Source organism: Scomber japonicus, chromosome 3 (assembly GCF_027409825.1).
Source record: "Scomber japonicus isolate fScoJap1 chromosome 3, fScoJap1.pri, whole genome shotgun sequence".
NCBI lineage: Eukaryota > Metazoa > Chordata > Actinopteri > Scombriformes > Scombridae > Scomber > Scomber japonicus.
Window position 1 is genome coordinate 15628693 of NC_070580.1, and position 26176 is coordinate 15654868.

The 26176-nt window shown below is 43.2% G+C and overlaps 1 protein-coding gene across 1 annotated transcript in view; it reads right to left on the minus strand.

The window, feature by feature from the left end:
* foxp4 (forkhead box P4) overlaps positions 1 to 26176 on the minus strand; it is a 54017-nt gene that overhangs the window by 12710 nt on the left and 15131 nt on the right. Inside the window, exons 2-8 of the mRNA XM_053315735.1 lie at positions 24147 to 24236; positions 13025 to 13147; positions 10626 to 10769; positions 7010 to 7148; positions 3993 to 4194; positions 3333 to 3428; positions 1762 to 1860 (exon numbers count right to left, since the gene is read on the minus strand). Of these exons, the coding sequence (XP_053171710.1) occupies positions 1762 to 1860; positions 3333 to 3428; positions 3993 to 4194; positions 7010 to 7148; positions 10626 to 10769; positions 13025 to 13147; positions 24147 to 24236 (893 nt within the window). The remainder of the gene's footprint in view (positions 1 to 1761; positions 1861 to 3332; positions 3429 to 3992; positions 4195 to 7009; positions 7149 to 10625; positions 10770 to 13024; positions 13148 to 24146; positions 24237 to 26176) is intronic.

Sequence of the window (26176 nt, forward strand, 5' to 3'; positions counted from 1 at the left end):
CAGAGAGAAGAGAAGAAAGCCTGAAATAGTGGAGTGTCTCCCTCCTCTGTTCTTCTGCTCTACCCTTTTCCCTCCTGGGGCGATGACTAAGGCTGGCTGGAAGGGAGCGCACTGTTGGACTGACGGCATTATCTGTCACTGGCTCTTTTTTTTTTCATCTCCCTCCCTCTTACACACACACACACACACACACACACATGCACGCACACGCACACACACACAAACACAAACTCTCTTTCACTCTCTCTCTCCTTCCATCTGCCCTGGGGCTACGTGAAATGAGACACCAAACAACAGCTTTCCTCTCCAAACTTTCCCAGCCTGCCTGCAAGCTTTGATCTAACTGTCCGATGCCATCACAATCACTACGCACACTTCTGTGATTATGTGTGTGTGTATGTGAGTACGTATTTCATCACCTCGGCTTATTAATATCGCCATTGTTCAAATAGCTAAGAGTTCTGCATAGATAATGAGAGTGTGAGTTTGTTTAGGGCGACATTAAAAGCTTGTGAAACCATCGTTAGCAGGCATAGTGCCATGGGAAGTCCATTGAACTGGCTGTGTGACAGAGGAGGAGGTAACAGGATGTCAAGGCTAGACACTATAGTGCATCAGCATCCCCCCAAAACTCCAAACAGGCAAATAACAACAAAGACAGACTTGCAGAGGGAGGAGAGGAAGAAAGTAGGAGGGAGATGGACACAGAATGGGAGAGAGTGAGGAGGAGGATGTTTGACTAATGTTTTACTACTGAGGTGGACTTAAAATATGTGCTTGTGGATGAGCTGATTAAGAATACTTAAGCAAAGCATATACATATAGTTATATTTATCCAAATATTTCAATGTTAAAGTACACATGCTGGTAAAGTAATAGACAGAAGCTAAAGGAACTAAAGGAGAATTTACACACATGGTGAGTGTATATAGTAGTGTACTTATGTGTATGTGTGTGTGTGTGTGTGTGTGTGTGTGTGCATGCATTTGCCTCAGAGCGAATGTGATGTAACAGATGGCAATTGATGTATTAGTGTGGTAATGCACAACACCAGCGATGTACGTGGCTGACACTCCACATTTACCACATACTGTAGTTTCACTTTGCTTTGCTTTATCTTTTGTTCCCACAGGTAATCTCAATCAGAGGTTTATTTTTCATACAAAGCAACTAGAGGCTTGCGATAGAGAGTGCAAAGCCTCTTCACAAATGTGATCAATTTGTGAAGAAATTGAAGGACGTTTTAATGTGGTCTTAAACCAAGTTTGTGGTGCATGCAGGATTTTAGGATTGCAGCCAAGGAGACTGCACATTCAAAAACAATGCTGATGGTACTGTAATGCAAGAATGAGTCTACAAGGAGATCTGAGTGATCCTAATTCATTTATGTGATGTCTTCAAAATAAAGAATTTGGACAAAAGATTATGAAGAGAAATTTGAAAACTTTGTCCTTGTGACTCCTCCAAGGAAACTATAAACACATCCAAGAGCTGTTAAAGGGTGTGTAATTGAAAAATGGCATCGAAGAATGATATTGTTGTCTTTCTCCATCAATAATAAATAAATGCTATGTCATGAGCATTCATGGCATATTTCTAAATAAATATATATTCAACTTTGAAGCAGTGATGACGATCAAGGAATAATAAAGGGTTTTCATTATGTTGAGCATTATCAATGTAAATGTAGTCTGACACTTCACAAAGGTTCTATTATACCCCCAAATTATGCATTGTGTATCACATTTTTGGATAACTTACTTGATGAACTGTCCCATGTCCTCACACAGTGCTTCACAGCCAGGCCACTTACACTCTCCATGCCCATAAAGGGGATGGGAACCAGCATGCTCCTCATGACTGGGACAAGACAGAGACACACAAAAAGAGACATCAGTGAGACAGTAAAACAAGTGTTATATTATTCATAATGTTTTGTTATGTACATAAAATATACAACAAATAAAATCAGATACCTAGAATAAAAAGACAACAGTTAATATGCCGCAAACCTACACACAAACACACACATGTAAAGCTAACTGTAGCAGCAGCAGCATCAATACAGCCATCTGAGTCTGGTTAGCAGTCATTAGTTTGTACAGTTCACAGAGCCAAGTGCAGAGAGAGGAGGATAGAGCACAGTGGGGTCAGTTACAGAAGCCAGGCAAATAGCGGAATTGGTCCAACAACCTCGGAGCCACATTCTTAAGTCCATGACCTGTCTTTTTGTCCTTGGTGGTGTGTGTGTTGTGCCTTCTGTGTGTGTGTGTTAATGTTGCTGTGTGTTCTTATGTTTCAGGAGTTGACACAGAGTCGGCACAGGACCAACCAGCCATGACTGATTGGCGGCGGCTGCCGTCATGTGCTGGTTGTTCTTTTGTGGTGAGAGTATGCTTATGTGCGCTTGCATGTGTGTATTTTTGTGTGTGTATCTGTGCATATTTATGACTGTGTGTGTGTGTGTGATAGAGAAGGACTGGGCCAGGTTTGGTTTGGGCCCGTGGTAAAATAACTGTAACGGTGCATGTGTGTCTGTGTTCGTGTGTGTGTGTGTGTGTGTGTGTGTGTGTGTGAGTGTGTGTGTGTGTGGCAGGTTCAGTAGCAGATGTGGTTCAGACGTGGACCTTCGCCGGCGACTGCTGTCTCCACATACTGTATATTTACATGACTGTGTATGTGTGTATTTATATGTGTGTGTGTGCATGAGGGTGTATGTGTGTGCGTATGTGTGTGTGTGGACTGGAATGGGGATTCTCCCAAATCAACATCAGAAGGTTGTCTAACAAAAACCATTTGTCTCGCAGATGGAAACATGTCTCTCCCCCTTTCCCTTTGCCTCTTCCTGATCATATGCGCAGGCTGAGGTTGGAGCTACATGTGTGCGTGTGTGTCTGCACGTGTGTGTGTGTGTGTGTGTGTGTACTGGTTGTGGCTGAGTCAACTCAGAAGCAGCTCAGACAGAAGACATGACAAACTGCTGGCAACCACATTCTCCTCCACATCAGCCATGCATTAGCTTAGTAGGCTAACACACTAATGCTACCCACTCTCTGATCTACTGAGGCCAACTCTGCACACTTTAGCTGTAGTATGACAGTAGGACTCAATTTGATCACCAAATGGACGTTCTTTTAATTAAAACTTGCCCACCCAGCATGGCCCCCTCCAAGATGAGGTCAGAGGACAGGGTCAGCTCTGGAGCAATGCCCCTGGAGCAAGCAGTGAATCAGTACCACAGGACACTTCAGACCATCCTCCAGAGTGTGTCGCTCCATCTTACACTGAGTTGACTGTGCGTGTGTATGTGTGAGTGTGTATGTGCTACTCACTGGCTGCTAAGGGGTTGGCTGCCTTTGGAGTAAAGGGGGATATGGTCATCGCTGTCTGTCTTGGTGAAGGAGGATATCCACTCAAACAGTCTGGCTCTTAAAAATGGAGACAAGCCCATGAGCAACCGACACAACCATGGGACAACATAATGTTATAACAGTAATAATACTACTAGCACATGCACCCCTGATGTGTCCAAACTGTGCCAGGAAAATTTTCTCTACAGCAAATTCAGATCATGAAATATATGATAGATGGATGTGATGTTCTACCACGTGGCTGGTAGTCACCATCTCATTCAACTTCTCCTCTCCTCTCCTCTCCTCTCCTCTCCTCTCCTCTCCTCTCCTCTCCTCTCCTCTCCTCTCCTCTCTACCATAGTAGCATGTGGTTGACAGCATACTGACAAAAGGTATTGCACCCAAATGAGTTAGGAGACTTTGACACCCTGGTGATGTGTGGTATGCTGCAAGTGCATGTTTTGTAACTTTGCTTGCATGTGTAGGTAAGGAAGAACAACTAAAAACTAAAAAGTTAAAGGCCTGAAAACGACATAGCAAAAGTGTATGAATTAGAGAGACTACGGGTTACACAGAGGACAGACACACCCTCACACTGTGGATATTTTAAGTGGTTCGACATACTGTACATAACTATACCTGTCTCTCTTTGGGGTGTGGCTCTGTCCATTGGGCAGGCTGTGCAGTGGGATGTGAGCGCTGGCAGCTTTGGGGAAGGCTGAGGTAGAATTAGAGCTGTTGGTGCTCAAGTCCAGGCCCTCGGCCTGTTTCAGGGCCTCCTCACTGCTCGGCACCCCCGACACATCCTTCCACAGCTGTTGGAGGTCTGAGGGGCACATTGCTGCAGAGAAGGAACACAGTTAATTCAGCAATGTGTGTCACTTGATTCAGTCGTGGAATTTCACAAGATCAGTGAAAATATGATAGTGGAGTTGTTTCAGTTAAGCAAATAAAAACAAAGTCAAGAAGAAATATAATTATTTTCATGAGAGAATATGAAAAATATTACCTACATAGACACACAGAGACATGCTCATATCATAGAGAGCTGTGACTGATAGCTATACTAATCCCCATAAAACACACATTGCAACTATTAGGACGTCTCTGAGAGGTTAAGAGAGGAAAATCGGACCAACTAAAACAGACAATAGGTTAATTTTTGCATGTCTCTGTTATTTTTCCACATCTCCACTTATCCTCAACTATTTTCAAATTCTGCTGGCAACCTCTACTGTCCACCAGCACCACTGCTCCTGTCACTACCAGTATTTGTCTGAATAGGGTGGGTGCACACTTTGAGCTCTCTCTAGTCGCAGTTTTGTTATTTCTGCTCCAATTTCACAGTGTGAGAGACGCCTAAAATGCCACAGCCAACTCCAATGGATCTTACCGTGCACGCATGCACACAGCCACACACGCATCTGCACACACACACGCATTCAGAGACCTCGCAGCAATCCAAATATTATGTCTGCTTTGTCTGCATTCTTCTGTGGTCCCGCCAAAACAAAAGTTCTCACTATGGAGGAATGAGGTGGTGTGTGTGCATGGACGTCTGTGTGTGTGTGTGTGTGTGTGTGTGTGTGTGAGTGTATTGCCCGAGAAACCCGACTAATCTGTGGACACGCCCAGAGAGTGAAAGTGTAAAGTAGTTATTGGATTGTTAAAGTGTTTCCGTCTTTGACTTATTAGACTGGTCAAACCTCATCCATCCATTCAATTAAGAGATTTGAGAAAAAAAAATCTTTTTAGAGAAAAGTAGAGATTCTGGATTCTGGAGAAAATCAGCAGTTTACAAAGTAAGCAAACTTTAGCTGTAAGCAGCTGGGAGCAGAACAAATATGCAAACAAACATCTTGATTTTTTGTGTACTTGTACAGAGTATTTGAGAAGGTGAGCTTGCCTACCATTACTGGCTCACACATTTCAAACGTACGCACCCTATCTGCAGCTCTGGTCATATTTATTTTACATTGATGTCTATAGACAAATGAAACATACTAGAAAGTAGCCTGAAGTTAGTTATAAGAATGAGTCTAACAGGATAAAGTCAAATCCAATGATTTTTTTCATAGAAGAGTGAAAGAAGCTGCTAAAAATGAGGGCATACAAGTTTGAAGAGAAACCTTAAATCTACTGTATTTATACAATCCATTGTGCAAGATTAGAACAATTAATACATTCCCATTAGTGTACTTAGACATTAAAATGTACTATAATAGTAGGTTTTGTAATTAGTGTGGCGCTATGAGATGTCTAAGAAGCGCTTTCATCTCACTGCTCTGAGAGAAACAAAAACTACAGCAGGAACCCTCATTTCTCCCCCCCAACCACCCACCTACCCCTCCACCACCTACCCACCGGACACAACAGCCCTTTGAGGCGGGGCAATAGTGTGTGTATTTGTGTGTGTAGGTGTGAGTGTTTCAGTATGTGCATTTGTGTTAGTGTTTGTGTGTGTGTGTTTGTGTGGCATGGCTGGCCAGAGGAATGCTCCGGCTCACGCCTGGCTGAGCCGTCACAATGGACCAGCTCTTTCACACTGCAGGGAAATTCCACTCTGATACAGAGGGAGAGAAAAAGAGAAGGAGATGCCGAAGCCAAATGTTTGCAACTGTCTGAAAAATTACACTCTTCTATCCAAAACTGTAGCCTCTGTCTTTTCATTTGTATTCCATTTGTAGCCACTCCTTTTTTAAACTTTTTCTCTCTCTCTGTAAACTGATAAGTCCACTTGCCCTCCAGTGGACCCCCCTCACTCACACACACACACACACACACACACACACACACACACACACACACACACACACACACACACACACACACACTAAAGTTGCTGAGTGATATTTGAATGTTGCATGAAGCTTATTTGAAATTAACTTTTGGGAAATGTAACTGTTTTTATTACTGTGTTCTTTAGATTGGTATTAAAAAGTGAGTAGGAGTGTGTGTGTGTGAGCTTGTGTGTGACTGTCTGTGACTGTGTAGGAGACAAAGAAAGAGAGAGATCAGACAGAGGGAGGGAAAATGGTCTGTTTGGTCAAGTCAGTCAGTGCTTTAGCAATGTTACGGCCACTTAAGAGCCCTTAAAGCATTCTCTGTGTGTGATATAGAGTGTATGTGTCCACAGTGCACAAACAAAAGTGGACAGAGACACACATGTTTAATGAGGGCGGACCAGTCAACAGTCAACATTTATTGCACTAAAACCCTGCTGACAAAATGAAGGGGCTGTGGGAGAAGTTACACATAGGAACCCAAAAAAATCCAGTGGGCACACAGCAATAGCAAAACGATGATGTTCTTGTGTCTGGCTAATCTCAAGTACACACACACATGCATACATACCCTTGTGAAGGCACATGCACACACCTCCAAGCAGGGGGCTTAGTGGCATATTTTACCTATTATCCAAATGAGTACCTTCCACAAACCCACCAATCAGGTTTCCTTTTATGTTTTATAGGCTGATTAACTTAACAGGCTTCACATGCGGCACTGGGTACATGCCTGTGTGTGTGCACATGCAGTTATGACCATGTGCGCATCTGTGTGGCTGGGTTCTATATGCTGTGTGAATATGAAGGTCTGTGTATGTGCGTGTGTGTGTGTGTGTGTGTGTGTGTGTGTGTGTGTGTGTACGTGCGTACCTTGCTGCAGAGACTGCATGGCGGCGGTGGGCTGCAGTGGGACCAGGCCTTGTCTCTGGAGGTTGAGGATGTGCTGCTGCTGAAGTTGCTGCATCTGGATCAGCTGCTGCTGGAAGGCCAACTGCTTACTGCCTAGCTGCTATATGCAAAGAAACAGAGAGGCAATTGGTGGAAAAAGTTAGTAAGTTGGGTGTTAATTCTTTGCTGCAGTGATAACCAACTGCCTCTCAGGGACACGGCCCATCTGATTTTGTCTTATCTTATCTTGGCTCAGTTTCAAGAATACAATTGAAAGTGACTTCTATTCCTTCTGTAAGTAATTCATTACCACCAACATCTGATTCTTGTTTGGACTGTGAGAGCTTTGTATTGCCAATGTTTGAATAAAAGTTTGAATAAAATATATAAACTATATTTATTCATATTTTTCTTTTTTCAATGGACATTTTGAGCTAAAGTTCAGATTTTCCATAGGAAATTTCCTCTAATTAATTGTTTTAATTAATTAATTAATTTTTCATTGGAAAAAAACTTTTCGTGGTTCTTATTATGATGTCAATTGGCATACTCAGACCATTACTTTATTCAGTCTGAACAAATCCAAGAATACAGTCAACTAACACCACATAAAATAAATTAACGGATGACGTAAAGGTTAATTGTCTGCTGCTGAAAAACAAAGTAAGAGCTATGAGGCCAGAATGGAGAAAATTAGTCTCATACTAAAAGGAAGAAGCACCTGATGCCAAGCTGTTAGGACCCTGAGGAAGAACAGAAGAAGGGAGAGTGGGAAAGACTACATGGTGCATGGCGATAATGTTGGTGTGTGTTATGGTGATAAATGTCTCCTTTCCTGCTCTCCTAGTCTGAGGTAGACCTGGCCTGTGCTGCGTTGTTTGATGCCCCCCCCCCTCTCCCGCCTCTACCTACCCCCGAGAGAGTTGGACTTTATCTCTCACAGATAACTCGTGGAGTGGAAAAATAAATAAATACAACTTCAGGAACTGCTCATTGTGTGTGCATGTGTGTGTGAGAGAGAGTGGCAGTCTGGAACTCTTTGAACAGAGAGGAACTCACAGGAAGGGCAGATAGGTCACTTCCTTTCAGACTGGTGCCTGGGGAGAAGGAGTGTGGTGGCAGTGTGGGGGAGGTGTAGAGGAGTAAGCACAACTATTCTTCACAAAAGAGATCCAGAGATGGATGAAAAAGGGAAAATGCTTTAAAAAAATTCATGCAATGCATCAACAAAATTCTGTTTTCATGATAATTGAAAACTTTTTTAATAATTGTCCTTCACTATTTATTGGAAATCTGACTTAAAATGGCTAAAACAGTTTTTTAGTCTACTCTATGTTGGTTAAGTAGACTTGTACTGTACTGTAATGTAAAAGTTTAATAGAGAAACAACCATCCTTTAAGCTTTCTGATAAGCAGAGGGTGCTGTGTTATGATCACAGACAATATTTGTGTCATGCATACATAGACCAGTTCTTTGAACAGAGTCACTTTGCCAAATTGTCATTTGTTGCAGTAAATGGTTTATCATAATCAGAGTGTACCGTCTGAAATGTCTCCCTCTGCTTCTCTCCGTCTAGCCCTCAAGCCCCTCCTTTTGGCTATGTGTCCATCCATTTCTTTTCTTCCTCTTCCCCCTCTGTCTCTCATTCCCTCCTGAATGTGTCTACGGTTCTTTAAAACACATTGTGTGGGTGTACGTGTATGTGTGTTCGTCTCTGTGTTCTGTTTACATTAGCTGTGGCTGAGTGGCCAAAGCTAGCGCAGTAACAGGCTGTCAATGTGATTTATGAGCACATCACACACTGTCTGAGCCTGCCAGTCACACAGAAGCACACACGCACACTCATACACACACGCACACACAAACACACGCATACTGTAGATGGCCACTCATGGACAGACACACATACGCACCGCTCTTGTGATGGTCAGAGTCACTTCATTAAGCTGACTCCTGACCAGTCCCAAATGCACTGGCGACACACACAAAAACACTGACTCTACACACACATACATACTCTCTCTTTCACTTCCACGCTTAAGATAGTGAGGAGGAATTGTAGAAAAGAAGGAAAAGGGCAAAAAGTCACAGTCACTCGAGCACAAACGCTCCAAAAGGCAAAGCAGCAATTTCCAGTTTTAACAGCTGCTTCTCTGTCTTCATGTTTTCTGAGTGGCTTCTTCTACACTTCGTTAAAATCTTCCTCATATGTATGCTACCTGATCTGCTTCTCACTACTCTGAACAGTATTAACTTATGAGTTCAGATCTTATTGGAGGCTTACAAACAGTAAGTGAAAAAGACACTCTGTCTGTCTCAGTATCTGACAGCATCTGCTTGACCAGGAGAGATAAGAAAAATGACTCGAAAGGTGTTTTGGTTGTGACTGTGACTGATGGCTCGCAGCAACTGTAAAAAATTTACGGCTGGAAATGGCCTTAGTCATATCAGTTCTATGTAGCTCTGTAGGGAGCCATATTCCCCCAAGTGTATGTGTTTGTGCATTGAACCATCGCATATCAACCCTCTCCCTCTCTGCATATATGTGTAACTGTGTGACCAGTGTTTGCACTTGTCTAGTTGTTACAGGACAACAAACCTAAAAACTGGGACGATGGCAGAGAGAGGGAAGAAAGGGAGAGCCATTCAGACACCCTCTCAACATGCGAGACGACCACAACTGGTTTGCTTTGGTCACGGTCGACTTGGTTGACCGCTGTCGGCGAGGAGTTTGTTGGGGGGTGGTTCTGCCCAGTGGGAAAAGGGGGAAGAGGAGGAGAAATCTAGGATGTGTCTCCTCATGCGTTTATCAGAAAGTCTCATGAGGCCCTTCTCCTCAAGTTTGTCTCCTGCATGGCCCTCTGTGTGTCTGATTTTTGGTGAATGAGCAGTCATTTGGTGAATGAGCATTCATGCAAAAATGTCTCTTTGATAGAACGCACAGAGAAACACTCATACACACACACACACCCTCTCACACACAGGTTGTGACAGTAATCTTGTCTGATCGATTGAGATCCTCTTTGTTGTGCCACGATGTGATCCTAGTTGATCCTCTGTTATCCTACTGTACCACAGCTGTGGTTAAAACTTGGTACAGTGCGTGTGTGTTCATATTTGTGTGTGTGAGACAGAAAGCAAGAGCAAGGGAGGCTCCTACTGCTGGCGGGGTTAATTGACAATTAATAGAGTGGCGGACCCCTCCTACAGAGAGATTTCACCTCAGGCTTACAGCTGAAGGCATGCAAATGAATGCTTTGGCAGCGTAGCGAATGGCTTAGCACAGCACTCCCTCACTGCCTCGACATGGCACACTGGCAGAATAAACGACGAGTCAATATTCACTAATCCTTGTTTTGAGAAAAGCTGGTACACACAACAGTAAACTACAGAGAAAAGGAGGATGAGAGCAGAGAAAGTGGAAAAGGAAAAGAGATCTAACAATACTATATGTATCCTACATTCTATACATTAGACCCTTGATGTGATTTTTCCCTTCTGCTGGCTCCCATGTCAACCACTTTTACTGCGTTTAAGGGTACTTGTGTACTTCAGAGTGTGCTTGAGCTGAGTGAGTGTGTACTTGGTTAAGTTCACCTCTTTTGCTGCTTGCTTCCCGGCCTGCTGCTGCTGCTGCTGCTGCTGCTGCTGCTGTTGCTGCTGCTGCTGCTGCTGCTGCTGCTGCTGAGTCAGAAGCTGGAGATGCAACTGCTCCTGCTGCTTCTTGTAGTACTCCTGTAACTGGAGGCACATGCAGAAATGGGAAGGCACGGGGAGGGAGAGGAGGATGGGGTAAGAGGGAGAAATATGAGGCCAGTGAGTCACAACACACTTTGCATCAACCTCTCCTTTGACTGGCCACAGCTTGTCTGTTTGTTTGAGTTACTAATCATTAATTTACTCAGGAAGCTCCATTAAGATTATAATCTTGCTACGAGGAGAGAAAGGCGAACAGGAAAACTCACACAGACGGCAGTGTGTGTGTGTCTGTGTCTGTGTGTGCATGTATGTGAGGGGGGTTATCCTCTTGAGAACGGCTTGTACATGTGTCCGTCTGCAGTTTGTCTTTGTTTCATGGTGCATCAAATGTTCAAAGAGGCTTTACAGCAAAGAATGACTTCACAGCACAGCAGTTGTTTCGGCCTCTCATCCATCTGACCCTACAGTGAGCCAACTACACACCACTGCCCATCCTTACCATACACACCCTGTGTAATGTAATGCTCCCACTCTCTCTGTGCAATGCTGTTTTACATTTCCAGTTTCAATCTTATCCAAGCCATAGCTTCAATTTTGCATAATTTACTGTGCTTTTGTATTATTATGTTCCTTCTTATCCTTAATTTATTTTAAATGCAAGACTAATTCCTTCTTTGATTCTCTTTCTTTTCCATCTGTCTTCCCTCTCTTTTATCGCTCCTTAGGCGGAGTTAATCTCTCTTTTCCGCGTCACTAGCCCTGATCGCCTCCTCATCACACAGACAAATGCATATGCAAGCACACACACACCCGCACACACACTTGGCTGGAGAGTGGTGAGTTGAGGGAATAATTAAGTGATAATTAAGGTCTTTTTAATGATTTGATTCAGTGGCTTTGTGCATTAAGAGTATGTGTAAGTGAGGCACTCACCTCTCCAGCCTATTACCATGACCTTGACTTTAGTGAACACACCAAGAAAGAAAGGCAGAGCAGCCATAGCATAAGAAAGGTTAGAGGAAACTTAAAGGTTAACACACACACACACACACACACACACACACACACACACACTAACATGCAAATCCACAAATGTGTGCCTGTACAAACACACAAATGGTGTGTAGCAGTGAGCCATAAACCTTACTTACACACTCTTACACAATGCTGTATTGCCATGGGGATATGAAATTTAATGCTCCAGTGAGTGATATGTTGGTTGATTCTTCTGCTGTGTGTGCGTGCATATGTGTGTGTGTGTGTGTGTGTGTGTGTGTGTGTGTGTGTGTGTGTGTGTGTGTGTGTGTGTGTGTGTGTAAAAGTGCCTGATTTGCAGATATACACTAAGAGCAAGTCCATACTGTGGTTAATTAAGTGGGAGAGCAATGTTAAACTCAGTGGTTTTAATAGTGGGAGTGTAATATGTGTGTGTGTGTGTATGTGTGTGTGCGCGCGTGTGTATGTGTATGTGTATGAGCGTGCATTATCAACCCCATCACCCCTCCGTCTCCTCTTTCCTCGTTAGAGAAAAAAAGAGCTGGTGAAGAGGTTCTTAACCGTCTGCATGTCTGTTTCCAGGAAGCCAGCACATTTCACATTTCCATTATGATACATGTTGTCAGATCTTCCCACTGCAATTTATACTTGCCTAAAGCTACCGCTCCTTATTAAATCTACTGTCTGCTCTAGCCTTGCATATGTGTGTATGAATGTGTTTTCTAGACATCCCCTATGTCGAAATTACTTCTCTATCCCCACATTGTTAATAGTCCACTTCACCTCCTTTACAAGGTTGTGCATGTGTGTTTCGTGCATGTAGGTAGGAGGTCGCAGGTTGGTGTGGCTGAGTATTTGACAGATCTGTTGCAGATGAAGTGTGTTTATTGGTTTGTGTCGACATGGCAACCCCTCTATCACCTGCCGGGCATCAGCACACACTCCTGAATCACTATGATTCACTGGCTGATGCTAAAAAGCATATAAATGAGTGTGTGTGTGTTTGTGTGTGTGTGTGTGTGTGTGTGTGTGTGTGTGTTTAGGTGTGTGTGATTAGGTGTGCAGGTGTGTGCCTGCAGGTGGGAGCATGCAACAATGCTAAAGAGGAGGTATTCGAAATGACAATGTGTGTAAGTGGATATGTGGATGTGTGTTTATCTTCAAAGATCACCGAGCATTGAATAAGATACAATCATGCCCAGTGTGTGTCAGCGCCTACTAAAACAGACACATCCAAACATGCCGGCCTGGGACTGAGTCCAACCAGAGTGTGAGTGTTTGTGAATGTGTGTGTGTTTCACCTGCTGTAGCATAAGAGCCTGCTGTTGCTGCAGCAGGGCCTGGAGCTGAGGGGGAGACAGGATCTGTTGCATCTGTTGAGGAGTGATCATCTGTGGACTCATCATAGCCATGGACACTGGCACCTAGAGACAACACAGGAACACATACATTTAAATAAATAATAGCTCACATACTTGCTTGCAAAAGTAGGACAACTCAATCAATGGGTTAAGCTTTGTGTGAGAAGCCAGCACAGCAACTTTTAAGCATGACTGTGCCTGCAACTGAATGCTCTACTCAAAACAAACAAATTCAGTGGAGGTTGTGCAGTATGCTGGTATGGACAGGAAAAGTTAGAGAGGTGTGTTGTCTTTCATTCTCTGTTGTCAGTGCTGAGAAAAGCTGGCAACATCAGGCAAAGATAAATACTCAGATGCACCATGATACACACATATTGTTGACACTTTCCTGGCATTGTAAAAAAAAAAAGGCAATTTCTGTGACAACAGGCAGAGATACAAGGACAGATATGCAATCTCCCTATAAAATATAAAATCTTATCTGCTTCCATAAACACATGATTAGGACAGCCTCCGATTTTCTTTCCACACAGTCAAGCCCAGCTAAGAAGAAAGGAACAACAAAGTGGCTATCTGATGAGATGTCTATCTCATCAGATAGTGCTGCAGGCAGGCAAAGGCAGAGATAGAGAGAGTGAGAGAGAGAGAGAGAGAGAGAGAGAGAGAGAGAGAGAGAGAGAAAAGGGGAGTGAGAGGACTAAGAGAGGAACGTGGTGATTCTTGCAGATGTGTTGTGCAAGCACTCACTGCACATGCATTGTACACAATGATGGGCAGATATGCTAATCTGATTACAAACACTACAAAGCTGAAGACAAACTAACTACAAAAAAAAAACAGAAACTGAGACACAATGTACACACATAAATGCAGACACAATATATGAATAACCACACAGACATGTCTGCTGATAGAGTTCTTTTGTATTTGTTAACTGAATTAAGATTTGAGAAAACAATGAAGGGGATAAAGACAGAACAGTTGAGACAGAGATATTTACAGAGAGATGGGGAGTGAGAGTCCAAGAGCTGATATTTTCTCTCTGTTTAGAGGCTGAGGGATGACTAGCTCTTCCTTCACTGCCTACACGTCAATAAACTATACTGCTTTCTCAATACAAATAATCCTGTCTGTTAAGAAGTGATGGCTGTTTTATATAGAGAAATTCTGAGTTATTGCCTTGGAAATTGGCCATTTATCTATATTCACTCAGTGGTAAAATATCAATCTCTCTCATGGTCAAACTACATGCATCTGTGGCACAAGGCTTGTGTGTGTGGGCGTGCACAAGTGCCAGTGTGTATGTAACTCTTTTCAGAGCAGTCTATCTACTCACCACCTGAGGGGATGGCAGGTAGGGAGAGTGACGGGAGAGGGAATTGTGCGGTAGAGAGCAAGAGAGGGGACGAGCTGTCACTGGTAAATTAAATCTCTAAAGAGCTGATTTGACTTTGTAAACAAGATTGGCCATAAATACTAACACTGTCTTTCCTACCTGGCCTCTCTCTCCACCTCCCTCCCCTCCCTCCCTCCATTAGTCCTTAGGTGTCTTTTTCTCTGTCTGTGTCTGTCAGTGGTCCCAGATTCTGTCTATGTCTTTATCAAACCAGACTTCCCTAACTAAACTCACTCCCAACCACACATAACAGTAAAGGGATGGAAAGAAAGAGGTTGGAGAGGGCAGGGCAGATGTGGGTCTGGGTTAAGAAGAAGAAGAGGAGTGCGTTAGAGGATGAACAACATACACATGAGTGTGTGTTTCATCTGAAGGAGAGGGAGGAGAAGAAGAAGAAAAGACAGAGTCAGAGTGGGGTGAGTTAGGCGAAGGGTGATGTTGTGGCACTTGGTAAAGGAACAGGCAGAGGGGATGGGAGCGAGGTGGGGAGGGTAGCGAGTAAGGTGGGGGTGGTGATGGGTGTGCTTGGCGTCATGCCAGCTTGCCCCCGCCGCCGGGCCTTGTCAGTCTAAGCTGCCAAATGAAAAGCTGTAATTAATTGCTCTTGTGCATCCCATTCTTCCTCCCTGACAACTCATACATTCTATTTTATACACACCACCATTGACATTTTCAAGTCACGGCTATAATAATTATTGGAGTTATAGCACCTTTCTGTGTGTTGGCTGACGCCATAACCAAATGCATGCACGTGTGTGTGTAAGTGCTGATATACTGTACTGTATGTGTGTGTGCATGTGAATATACATGAGTGTGTGTGTGTGTGAACAGGTCTGTATGCATGTGTTTAAGGCTAAATGTGTGTGTGTGGCTGGCTGAATGCTGAGTAGTTACGGTTTGACGCCATTAATTGCCCCTATAATCTAATATCACAAAGCGTGGTGATTATGGGGCATGCGTTGCCACCGCCATACGACACCGCCAGCCTGAGAGCGCCGCCACAAAACAAAAGCCTCGCCATTAGCGATTTGACGGGCCAGGACAAAAGCGCCTCACAATGCGAAATTATATTTTCATTCGGCTTTGTCTCTCCCGGTGAATGATTTCTCCCCTTTCATTGGACTGTGAATAGGGAGAGTCTGAAAAGCCGGGCGATTTGAAGTCAGGCATTTATTAAATGCATTTAATTTTTTCCGCTGTCGTCCCTTTTTTTCATGTTGCATGTTAATTTAAAAGAGAGAGATGCGTGGTAGATTAGTGTGAGAGAGGTGAAGCGGGGGGGAATGAGCGGAGGGGCGAGCAGAGAGAGGGGAGAGGGAAGGATACCATGCACACAGTGGAAGAAAGGAAAGAAGGAGGATAAGAAATGAGGGAAGACGGAAGAAATTCAGGGTTGAAAAAAAGAAATGTGTGAAGAGTCTTACAGAGAGAGAAAGGAACCCTACCCAGCAGGTTCTTGGATAGAAGTGTGGCCTAAAGCTTGAGGCAATGGTTGCGAAAGTGAAGACACACACACGTACACATAAACATGACTGTGGGTGAACAATTACACAAAGTTGAACCACTAATAACTAACATATCACTCCAAATATTAACATGCAAGAATCAGTCATACATGCACACACACACATACACTGCTGTGGGGTCGGTGGCTGACAGAGGTCAACCGCTGCCATGGAGTGAGGGAGCTGGGGGAGGAAGGAATGGAGGGAGGAAAGGAGAAATGAGAGACAGCCCTGTCGTTTACAGAGAGTGGAGGAGTAATTAGAGGGGTTGTTTGAAGAGGGAGTTTAACTGATTAACAAAGGAAGAGAGGGAGCAAGGGAGCGCAAAAAAGATGGGAAGGAAAAGGAAGAGAAAGGCATGGAGTCCCAAAGGAGTGAAGAGAGAGAAAGAGGGGGGATGTAACTTGCATCTCAATGAGGCTCCATCCCTCTCTCCTCTCCTCCCTTGATGACTTTTCATTCTAACGAGGAGGAAAAGCCCCACTTTCCATTTCAGATGAAACCTCAGGAAGCGAGGAAGGAGGGCTATCTGATATTAAACCAGCGTGCAGCCGAGGGAATAAGCCCAGTGCAGCTCAACACCACGTTTATATAAAGACAGGCTGGTTAAATGACTGCATCATCTCTAATTTAGGAATGAACTTTGTATTTCACACCTTCACCTTTCTTGTAATTGAGGTCTCTTACTATAAAAGTACACCACCCCTCAGCCATCACATCAGATTTTTTTTTTTTTGTGTATGCTCGTACATGTCAAATTATCACATTTAAAATAAATAGGTGCTATAAAAAATGTTTGACTCTTTCCTGTTTGGTGGTCATTTTTAATGCAACTTTTTTTTAAATCAGAGAAACACACAAATCTCAACACTCCCTTTAGCTTCACAAGCTGATAAATGCACTGCTGCTGAGTTATTCACCCCATGCTGGCTCCAAAATGTGCGCCTAGTACATGTGTGTGTGTGTGTGTGTGTGTGTGTGTGTGTGTGTGTGTGTGTGTGTGATGGCTGTGAGTGGTGAGAAGAAAGGAGGCTATAATCAGAATCTAAACAGGCTCTCAGTCTAAATGATGCGGACCCTGCCTCTGGGTCTATGGGGACACACAGGAGAGAGGGATAATTGAAAAAATGACAAGGAGAAAGCAGGAGGAAGAGAGAGGCTGACACAGACCTCCTCGCCTCCTCCTCCTGCTCCTGCTCCTCCTCACCCCCCTCTCCTGGTAGGAGCAAACCCCAGTGCTGTTTATCCTTGTCACTGAGTATTACCACCTCATCCTGGACAGGACGCCTGTCTCTCTGTCTCTCTCCTTGTCTCACACACACACGCATACACACACACACACACACACACACACACACACACACACACACACACCTGCATGTGTATACAAATCTCTGAACCTTTCAATCTTTTGTTCATTCCATAATATCTTGCCATAATGGTTCTGTTGGCATCTTCATTAGAAAGTACCAAGAATATTACAAAGACACTGAATGCCCAGGGGTGCCACTACTGCCACAAACCACTAATTTCTTTTCTGACTGGGCAGTTGCAAAAAGTTTGACATGGTTAAAACATGGAAAATGCATGGCCCTCTTTTGCGTCTGTAGCTTCTAGCAGGCAGGGGGGTAAATTGAGAGCCCCCCCTCCATTGAAATACAATCCGCACTATGCTGCTTTTTAGTGCGTAAAGGCTTTAACGGTGTGTGGTGAACTCTCTTGCTCCTCGCTGGTTCAGGATTTGTTTATTCGCCAGCTATCAACACTATCGCTCCTTCACTCATTCAGTCCCTCCAGGTAAACAGCCTGTCTGTGCTCATCATGCCAAGAAATGAAAGGAGGGCATAATGGAGGTGGGGGCAGCGGTGGTGGGGAGAGAGAGCAAGAGGGCAACAGCGAGAGACATGGAATGAAGGAGAAAAGCATTTGAGTGAAAAAGAGAAATTGAAGGAGTGCCTACTGTGCTGAGAGCGTTGTTTGGAGCTCAGGGCCAGGCCTCCACTGGAGGTAAAAGGGCTCCATTGTGTGTGGTGAGTACCCCTCCTCCAGCTAATCTGCCGCGGGGCCAGGGGCCACATTACTCTAGGGGGAACTGATGAGCGAAGCCAGGTGGGGTTGGGGATATTTTGAGCATTGTACTGCTTCAGATGTCAAACTCCCCCTCATTCCCTGAAGTTTTTAGTCAGGGAGGTGACTTTTTGCTGAGCAATGTTTTTGCCTACATCTATTAACAATATATGTTGGAGTGCACCAAAAATAGATGTGTGAGAAGAAGTTAACTGAAACTTTGTGTGTATGTCTGTTGTCTTCACATCAGGTATTTTTGTGCAAGGGTATGTCTTACATGTCGATCTGGCTAACAATAATTCTGTATTTTACACATTAACTGAGGGATTAATGTTTCTTTATGGGTTTTCCCATTTGATAGGCCCAATAAACCATTTAACATTGATTGCATGAACTGAAAAAACGCATAATTGCAAAGCTGTTAGCTTATGAAAAGTTTACATTTTCAAGATCCATGGTTTTCAAAGGACAGTATATTACAGACAATATGGAATTTTTATTGCAGGTGAATTGGATTTATTCTTTTCTTTTTAAGCACTCTCATTTGCATGCAAGAGAAATTCACAAAACAAGTTACTATAATATTATCTGATATAATAACAGTTTTTTTTATTTGCATTTAAGTTTTAGTGTATTTAATCCTATACATATTACTGCTTCTGGTGACTTCATTGCATTGTTTGCCAAGTTGCACAAAGCTGGTAGGTATATGTATGATAAGTGATAAGGTGGTTTTCACATATTCATATCAAATGTGATACATCTGGCTTTATTTAACACACTCAGGTGTAAAAGTTTGTCTTTTGGCAGGTTTCTATGAGCAAACTGAATTGGAGATAAGGACAAGCTGAGCACAAAGGGGCTAAGATGAAGGTTGGAGGACGGTTGACTGGTTGTGTGGAAGCATGCATGCAAGAATGGGTGAATAGATGAAATGATAGAGGAGTGAGGAAAGTAGAACCCACAGAGGACCACAAGCTACTGAGAACAGTGATCCATGCACACGTAAACACACATTCATACACATACAGTATGCATGTGGACACGCATAACACACAGCTCTCACTGACAGGGGCCAGACAAAATGAAAAAAAAGAAAGAAACTTCAGAGAGGACAGTGAAAGACCAGCAAGTTCAAGTGGAAAAAATCCTCCCCCTCTCCCCCTTCTCCTCCCTTCTTCTCCCCCTGTCCACCGCCTCCCTCTATCTAACGCCTGAGTGCTTCAGAATAAAAATGACAACACATTTTCAGAAACACACACGCAAACACACACACACTCAAGGCACTTCATTGGGAAGTGTGAGAGTCTGTTATCGACCATATTTCATTACTGATTTCACTCATGTTTCAAATCACAAAATAAGAGTTTCACACTTCAGTGGCTAGACCCAAACCCTCCTCTCCATCTTTCCCTCCGTTTGTCCACTCTTCTGCCCAGAGCCAAACCCATTCCACTGGCTGCTCAACCTCTTCCCATACACCCTTCACAAACTGTCAGGACCCCATGCACCCCCTCAACGCACACACACACACACACACACACACACACACACACACACACACACACACACACACACACACACACACACACACACACAGTCCCAATTCCCTCCACATCAAATAAGAGAAACTGCCAACTAAGCACTTTCATTGAGTGGACAAAAGGAGTGCTTTGGGAAAAACACTTTGAAAGGAAATAAAAGAGAACGAGTGAAGGAACCGCTTCAGTACCGCAGACTCTGGGGGGCTAAACACTCATCTTTCCACATACTTTTGTTGATTAGTTAAAAGACTTTGAACCCTGCCTCAGAATCTCTATGTTTGGGAGTTTTTCACAAACCTATAGCGGTTCAAATGAGGTAACTGGGAAAGCCAGAAAACAATTTTGCAACATATAGTAGACTGCTGAGATAGGATTGTAATTGTATTGATTAAAAGTGGTTTCCCTGCAATAGAATCTCTGCTGAAAGACTGACATGACTCAGTTTCCTCCTGTCTTTTCTGCGTGGCTCCCTCTCTAGCCTCCAACCCACTATGCTGGTGCCAGCCCTCTCCAGAGAGCAGAGAGCCAAGCTAATTAACATATCTCTAATGAGTCTTTTCATTTTTTTCCTAATTAAATGAGCTCCTCAATAATACATGAAAACAGGACACCACACTATTCAATTACATACGTATGGGCCACAGCCAAGCACGTGTGTTAATCTGTATGTATGCATGCCAAGTGGCAGTGTGTTAAGTGTGCCAAGCGTGTGTCTGCCAAGTGGGTGTATATGTGTCTGCTTGTGCCCACCCAGTGTATGAGCGCGTGCCAAGTGTGTCCATTGTAGAGAACGTGTGGCAGGTCATGGACCTGGCATGCTACGTATCATGCTGGGTAATCCGCCAATTGCCACTCTGTCTGCCAAATGTGTGCCCACCCATTCACTTGGTCGCACTCGTGCCACCACCAATTAAGGTAACTGTGGCACTTATGTCCAATAGCTAAGACAAACACACATCTACAGAGTGAGATTATAGAGGGTATCTTTAAAGTGTAATCTCTTACATAAGAAGGGCCTTTTAAAACTATATTTATTCAAGAAAGAGTGACTGAGCTTGTTCTTCTCCCACACTGCCTTACTTTATAAAAAAAATCACACCTGAGAGATACTTGGTTTAGCCACGGGTTTCTGCGTATAAGATTTGCTTTACAATATTTTGGATCTCTAACCTCTTTACTACCAATCGCCAATTAATCTGATTTTTAGTATTCCATGTCTTGAGTCAGCTGAGTCAATCAGACGGTTGGATGACAATGCCACAATGTGCAAAAAGACTAGATATGGTTGACCAATACTATAAAAACCTAGTTGATGTTTTAGGCTCATTACTATAGTGCGTGGCAGAACAAGACGAAAAGCATACCAATTTATGTAAGATATTAATTCAATTTTGAGGCATTTAAAGTGTCAATATGTGCAAACATTATTGAGTATTATTGCTATTGGTGTAAAATAATACATTTGTTTCAAATGTCAAATCAAAACGCCTCTATGATCTTGAATCATCAAACTCCCAAATCATCACTTGAAACTATCCTGATTATTGTGCTATTCAGCAACTCTAGCTACAATTTTGTTGCAGACAATCAATTTTTTCTTGCAATTGCCTGTCTAGAGACTTGTGCTATTGTCGGGCTTCTCCTGAATGTGACACATGACAGCGTGACACATATACACACACCGACACACACATGCACACAGAGTGGATTGATACCATCTCACACAGCCAGCCAAACGCACAGACCATCTTTGAGCAACCAATCAAAAAGCAGATATAATCTCAGAGTTTCTTTTGCTCTCAGCTCAGATCCTCCCCTCTATTATAAATAAAGAAAAGAAGAGAAATATGATGGGGAAGGGGTGGGGAGCGGTATGAGGGGGGCTTGTCAGCACAGACCAAGGCTTCTCCAGAGAAGTCAAGACACGAAACGAAGTCTTCCCGCTCTCCCCTGTCTGCCTCTGCCGTTCTCCCTCAGAGAGAAGGGAAAAATCTAATTATCGAGCTCCTAAAGATCTCATTATTGGCTGAGGCTCATTTGCATGTGTGAAAGCAGCCCAGCAGGAACCAACCTGAGGACGGCCATTTTGTGCCTGATGTGAGCCCCTGTGTCACTGTACAGTCGCTTACTGCCACCTTAAGAAATGACCAGATGAAATGTCTGGCCTTGCTCACTCTGACATATGATGGCTTTAATTACATCATTTCAAAATGTTCATAAAGTTAGACATTACAGTAATTAAGAGATTTCTACCGCTTAGTAGCCAGGTTTGTTGTGAGGTCTAGTAAACATCTTCAGTGCTGCTGCTATAAACAGGCACACAAACAACAGTTGACGTACGCTTTGGTGTTAGTGCCGAGTCAGAAACAGAAACAGATGCACAAACACACATATACACAGTAAATCCAAGTGAGTGTGTGGGGCCATGTGAACTGACAACTCAGACAACAGAGATGTAACGTGGATGCCCTGGAGAGGACAGAAAGGCTAGCCAGGCCAGGCACCAACAAACAAGACAAGACAGAGATGGAGGGAGTAGAGGCTGGGTAGAATGGTTGGGAAATCAGTAGAAGGTAATATTCCTTGGAGATGTATGTATGAGGAGGGTCAACTGAACATACATTCAACTCGCGTTTGACTCTGTTCATGCGAGATTGCTGTCACAGGTTGATCCCTTTTAAACATTCATAGAGACTTGACTGCTGTTCCTTACACTTCACTGCTAAAAAAAAGATTTGCATCATATTACAGCATTCAATTTCACTTCCCTCTACATGCTCGCTTCTTCTTACTTCCCTACTTTCAATTTAGTTCTTACTAAGATATGTCAGGAAGGAGTTTCAACATCAATATATAGTTAGTATAGTTTTAAAATTTCCATCAACTAATAAAAACACCTGTTCATCACAGCAGAATGGGGAATTTTGAGTCGAAATATTTAAATTGACCACCAACACAGATTTAAAGCCAGAGACAGAGAAGACACTTCTGCAGGTCAGCGATTGCATGAATTATGAAACACTACTGCACATATAAGAATATCAATCCACTATTTTGTATTAATACAGAAGATAAGTAATACATTTAGATCTTTACATTACTTTACAATATAGATTTATTATGTATTATGGTAAAAAAACAGTATTTGTTCTGATATTGTCTTACCCCTCAGAAGTCATCATGTAATTTCTCCAACTGCCAGTTTCTATCCAAAGTAAATATAGCGATTCTGATTCCAATTCAGGTTTTGATTAAAGTGTAATCCTCAAGATCCACATTTTTTACATTTTATTTCATTTTTGAAATCTTCTGTAATAAGCAGTCATTTATATTGTGGTATTTTTTACACTTCCCAGAGGTCACTTGGCAATTAAACTGTATGGACAACACTGCAAAATCTTTTTCTTTGGAGTTTCTATTGATGCCGTTTGAGTTTAATATGATTTTTTTCCCTCTTTCTCAGACTGTCATGGAGGCCACTGCTGTTCATGCTAAGCACCCAGCTATTCCATTGTTTATTGCAAACAAACCACTCTTGCTGTTATTGGAAACATAAAAGACTGTTTCTGTGTATGCCTGTAGAAACACACACAACACCAAATATTTATGATGACAAATGCAAATACCTACATGAATTTATGTTTTATTATTTACAGTTTAAATATACAATTTAAATATTAGGGTGCATTACAAAATTGCAAATAACTGCCTTTTATTTCAACATCCAGAGCAGTATTTTAACCTTTAAATGTAATTTATTTAACAAACAATATGTTTCTCATTTTTCCCACACACATCTTGGAGTACTTCAAATAAATTTGACCTTCCACTTCCCATTCTCACACACGTCTTTCTCTCTCTTCCAATCCTTTCTCTGTATCCCAGACTGTGATGGGCCAGCTGTCACTTTTTCATGTGGCACATTAATGAGAAGAGCAGTGCAATAGCCAGACTGCTTGCTGCTCTAGTGGACCCATGGCCCCTCTTTATTGATATGAGACACAACTACAAATCACACTTCTGCATGCACTCTGCATATCACATTATAGTAATACACTGCCATATGTGATATTTATCAACACATACTGATAGTAATAATGTATGTGCACTGTGTGTGTGTGTGTGTGTGTGTGTGTGTGTGTGTGTGTGTGTGTGTGTGTGAGAGTGTGTCCCCTCCTCAAGTGTCTTTCACTGGGGATCCTGCACTCCAGCTAACCCCACTCTCTCTGCTTACTGTGGAATCCAACTCTGAAAGCAGCTTGCTACCCAATCACTACAAAGACCTCATTCACACACACATTAACAATCACACACACATGCTTTCGCAGAAAAAGAGAGAGACACACACACACGCACACAGACATGGAGAGAGAAAGGGAGAGAAAACTATGTGCCTATATCACACTGTGTAGTTGACGTGGCAGGTTGGTGAAGGCGAAGCTGAAGCAGCCAGGGGCTTAATAATATACAGATTCTGACAAAGCAACACTTGGGTTGTGCATCTGTTTGTGTGTGTGCGTGTGTGTTTGTGTGTGTGTGCGTGCTCTGACCTGCACAGGGCTCTGTTTGACCTCGTTGCTGCCAGGGGAGTTGAGTCCAGAGGCCTGCTGGAGGAGGAACTGTCTGGCTGCCTGGAGCGCCTACGAGAGAGAAATAGAGATGATCAGATGTTTATTGTGCACACATAGACATGTAAAAAGGACTGGTACGGGCAAATATTTTCAACATCAGAGTCATAAAACCACCTGAGTTAGTGTATTTTCAATTTGACGTCAACGCACACCCATGCAATCAATTTTTTTCTTCCATTTTAGATAAAAGAAATACAAAAATACTCTTTCATACTGGCCACTTTCAGTACCCTCTCCTGTTGCCAAGCTGTCAGGTTTGATTTCCTCAACCTGAGACGTCCACCTGGCGCATGTAAAGCATGCTTGAGTGTGTGTATCATATGTGTGTGTGCGCTCCTACTTGTCTGAATTCAATCTCGACTCATTCAAAACCTTCCTTAACTCCAAAACTCTGACCATCTCCTCCTTCCATTCTTTGTTTCTTTAACCTCTCCGCTGCTCCGCTCTCTCTTCACCACCCCTTTCCTCCTCCCCTCTCTCTCGCTTGCTCTTTCCGAGGAAGGTGCAAAGTGGGTTTTCCACATCCTCTGAGGCAGAAGTGTGTCAGCATATCTTCGTGTGTGTCAGTTGCACTGTGTTTGTATTTGCCAGAGTGATGTAAGGAGTCATTTGCCCTGATGTGCCCTGAAGAGCTGTGACTAACCACCACCCACCTCTTCCCGTTTCTACCCTTTCTGCCTTCCAGTGCTGTCCATTCAAACCAGTAACACTATCTCTGTCCCTCTATCTACTCTCCTTCTTTCTGCCCTTGAATCTTACTATTCATCCTTCCGGCACCGCTATCTACGCCATCCCTCCCATTGGCTCTCCTCATATCTCCTTTTTTTCCCTGCCACTTTCCATTTCTCCCATAATTATATTAAAAATAGTGTAAATATCATTATTTTAGTCATTACACTTCCTTTGCTGTGTTGTTTGTTGCTATGTTAAAACTTGCTATCATCAAGACAAATCAGTCCCTGAGGTATGGGCAGTTTTGTTGGAATGTCTGAACTGCGCCGAAATCAAAACAAGAAAACACCCATCTCAAAACACAAGAGCCGCCTTGCACTTACTGTAAGTGCACACTCTTGCTCACACACACAAGCATAGCCTCATGACAGAGGGTTAGAGAGGGGAGACAGCAGGATGCACATTTGCTTCCTCTGACTCAAAGGGGAAAGGTTCCTCAGTAAATATTGATTTATGAACAACCCTGTGTGTGTGCGTGTGTGCGTGTTTGTGTGTGTCTGTGTGGACACCACAAATTAACGGCCAGAATGAGAAATGTTCTTTACCATGGAGTTCTTACACAATCATGCAGCACCAGATATTTGCATCATTTCACAACTGTACAAAACTGTAACGCTGCGAAAAAATTGTGGCAGACAGCTACAGCATATTGTCACATATTTAACGAATTGTCAAATTAGAAGCTTGGGTACATTAAGTAATGTTTGATTACAAAAACAGAGGGAGAGATTAGAGGGAGACAGAACGAGAGAGAAGTTCTCTGTGCAGTCGGAGTGATGAAAACCAGCTGTATCAAGCACACTTGCTACTTTTGCTGAGACCGCAATTAAAACACACACACACACACGGACGTGGCTGTGGACTTGCCTATATACACACACGTACGTACGCACACACACACACACACACACACACACACACACACACACACACACACACATGAATTTTAACACTTTTAACAAAAATCTTGGGAACCCCCTCCCATTTACTGGTTTGACCTCAGCATTAAAGCAGGCACAGACATACACACACATAGAAACACCAACAAAAAAAAACACAACCGCCCAGTTTGTTGGCATGTGGTGTGAATTACTCCTTGAACACCCTGTCTGCCCAAGAGTGAGTGTGTGGGTTTGTATTTGTGCGTGTGTATGCGTGTGTGTTGGCAGGAGTAAGGGAGGCATGTCTGGCAACAATAAGGGACAATTCCACCCAAA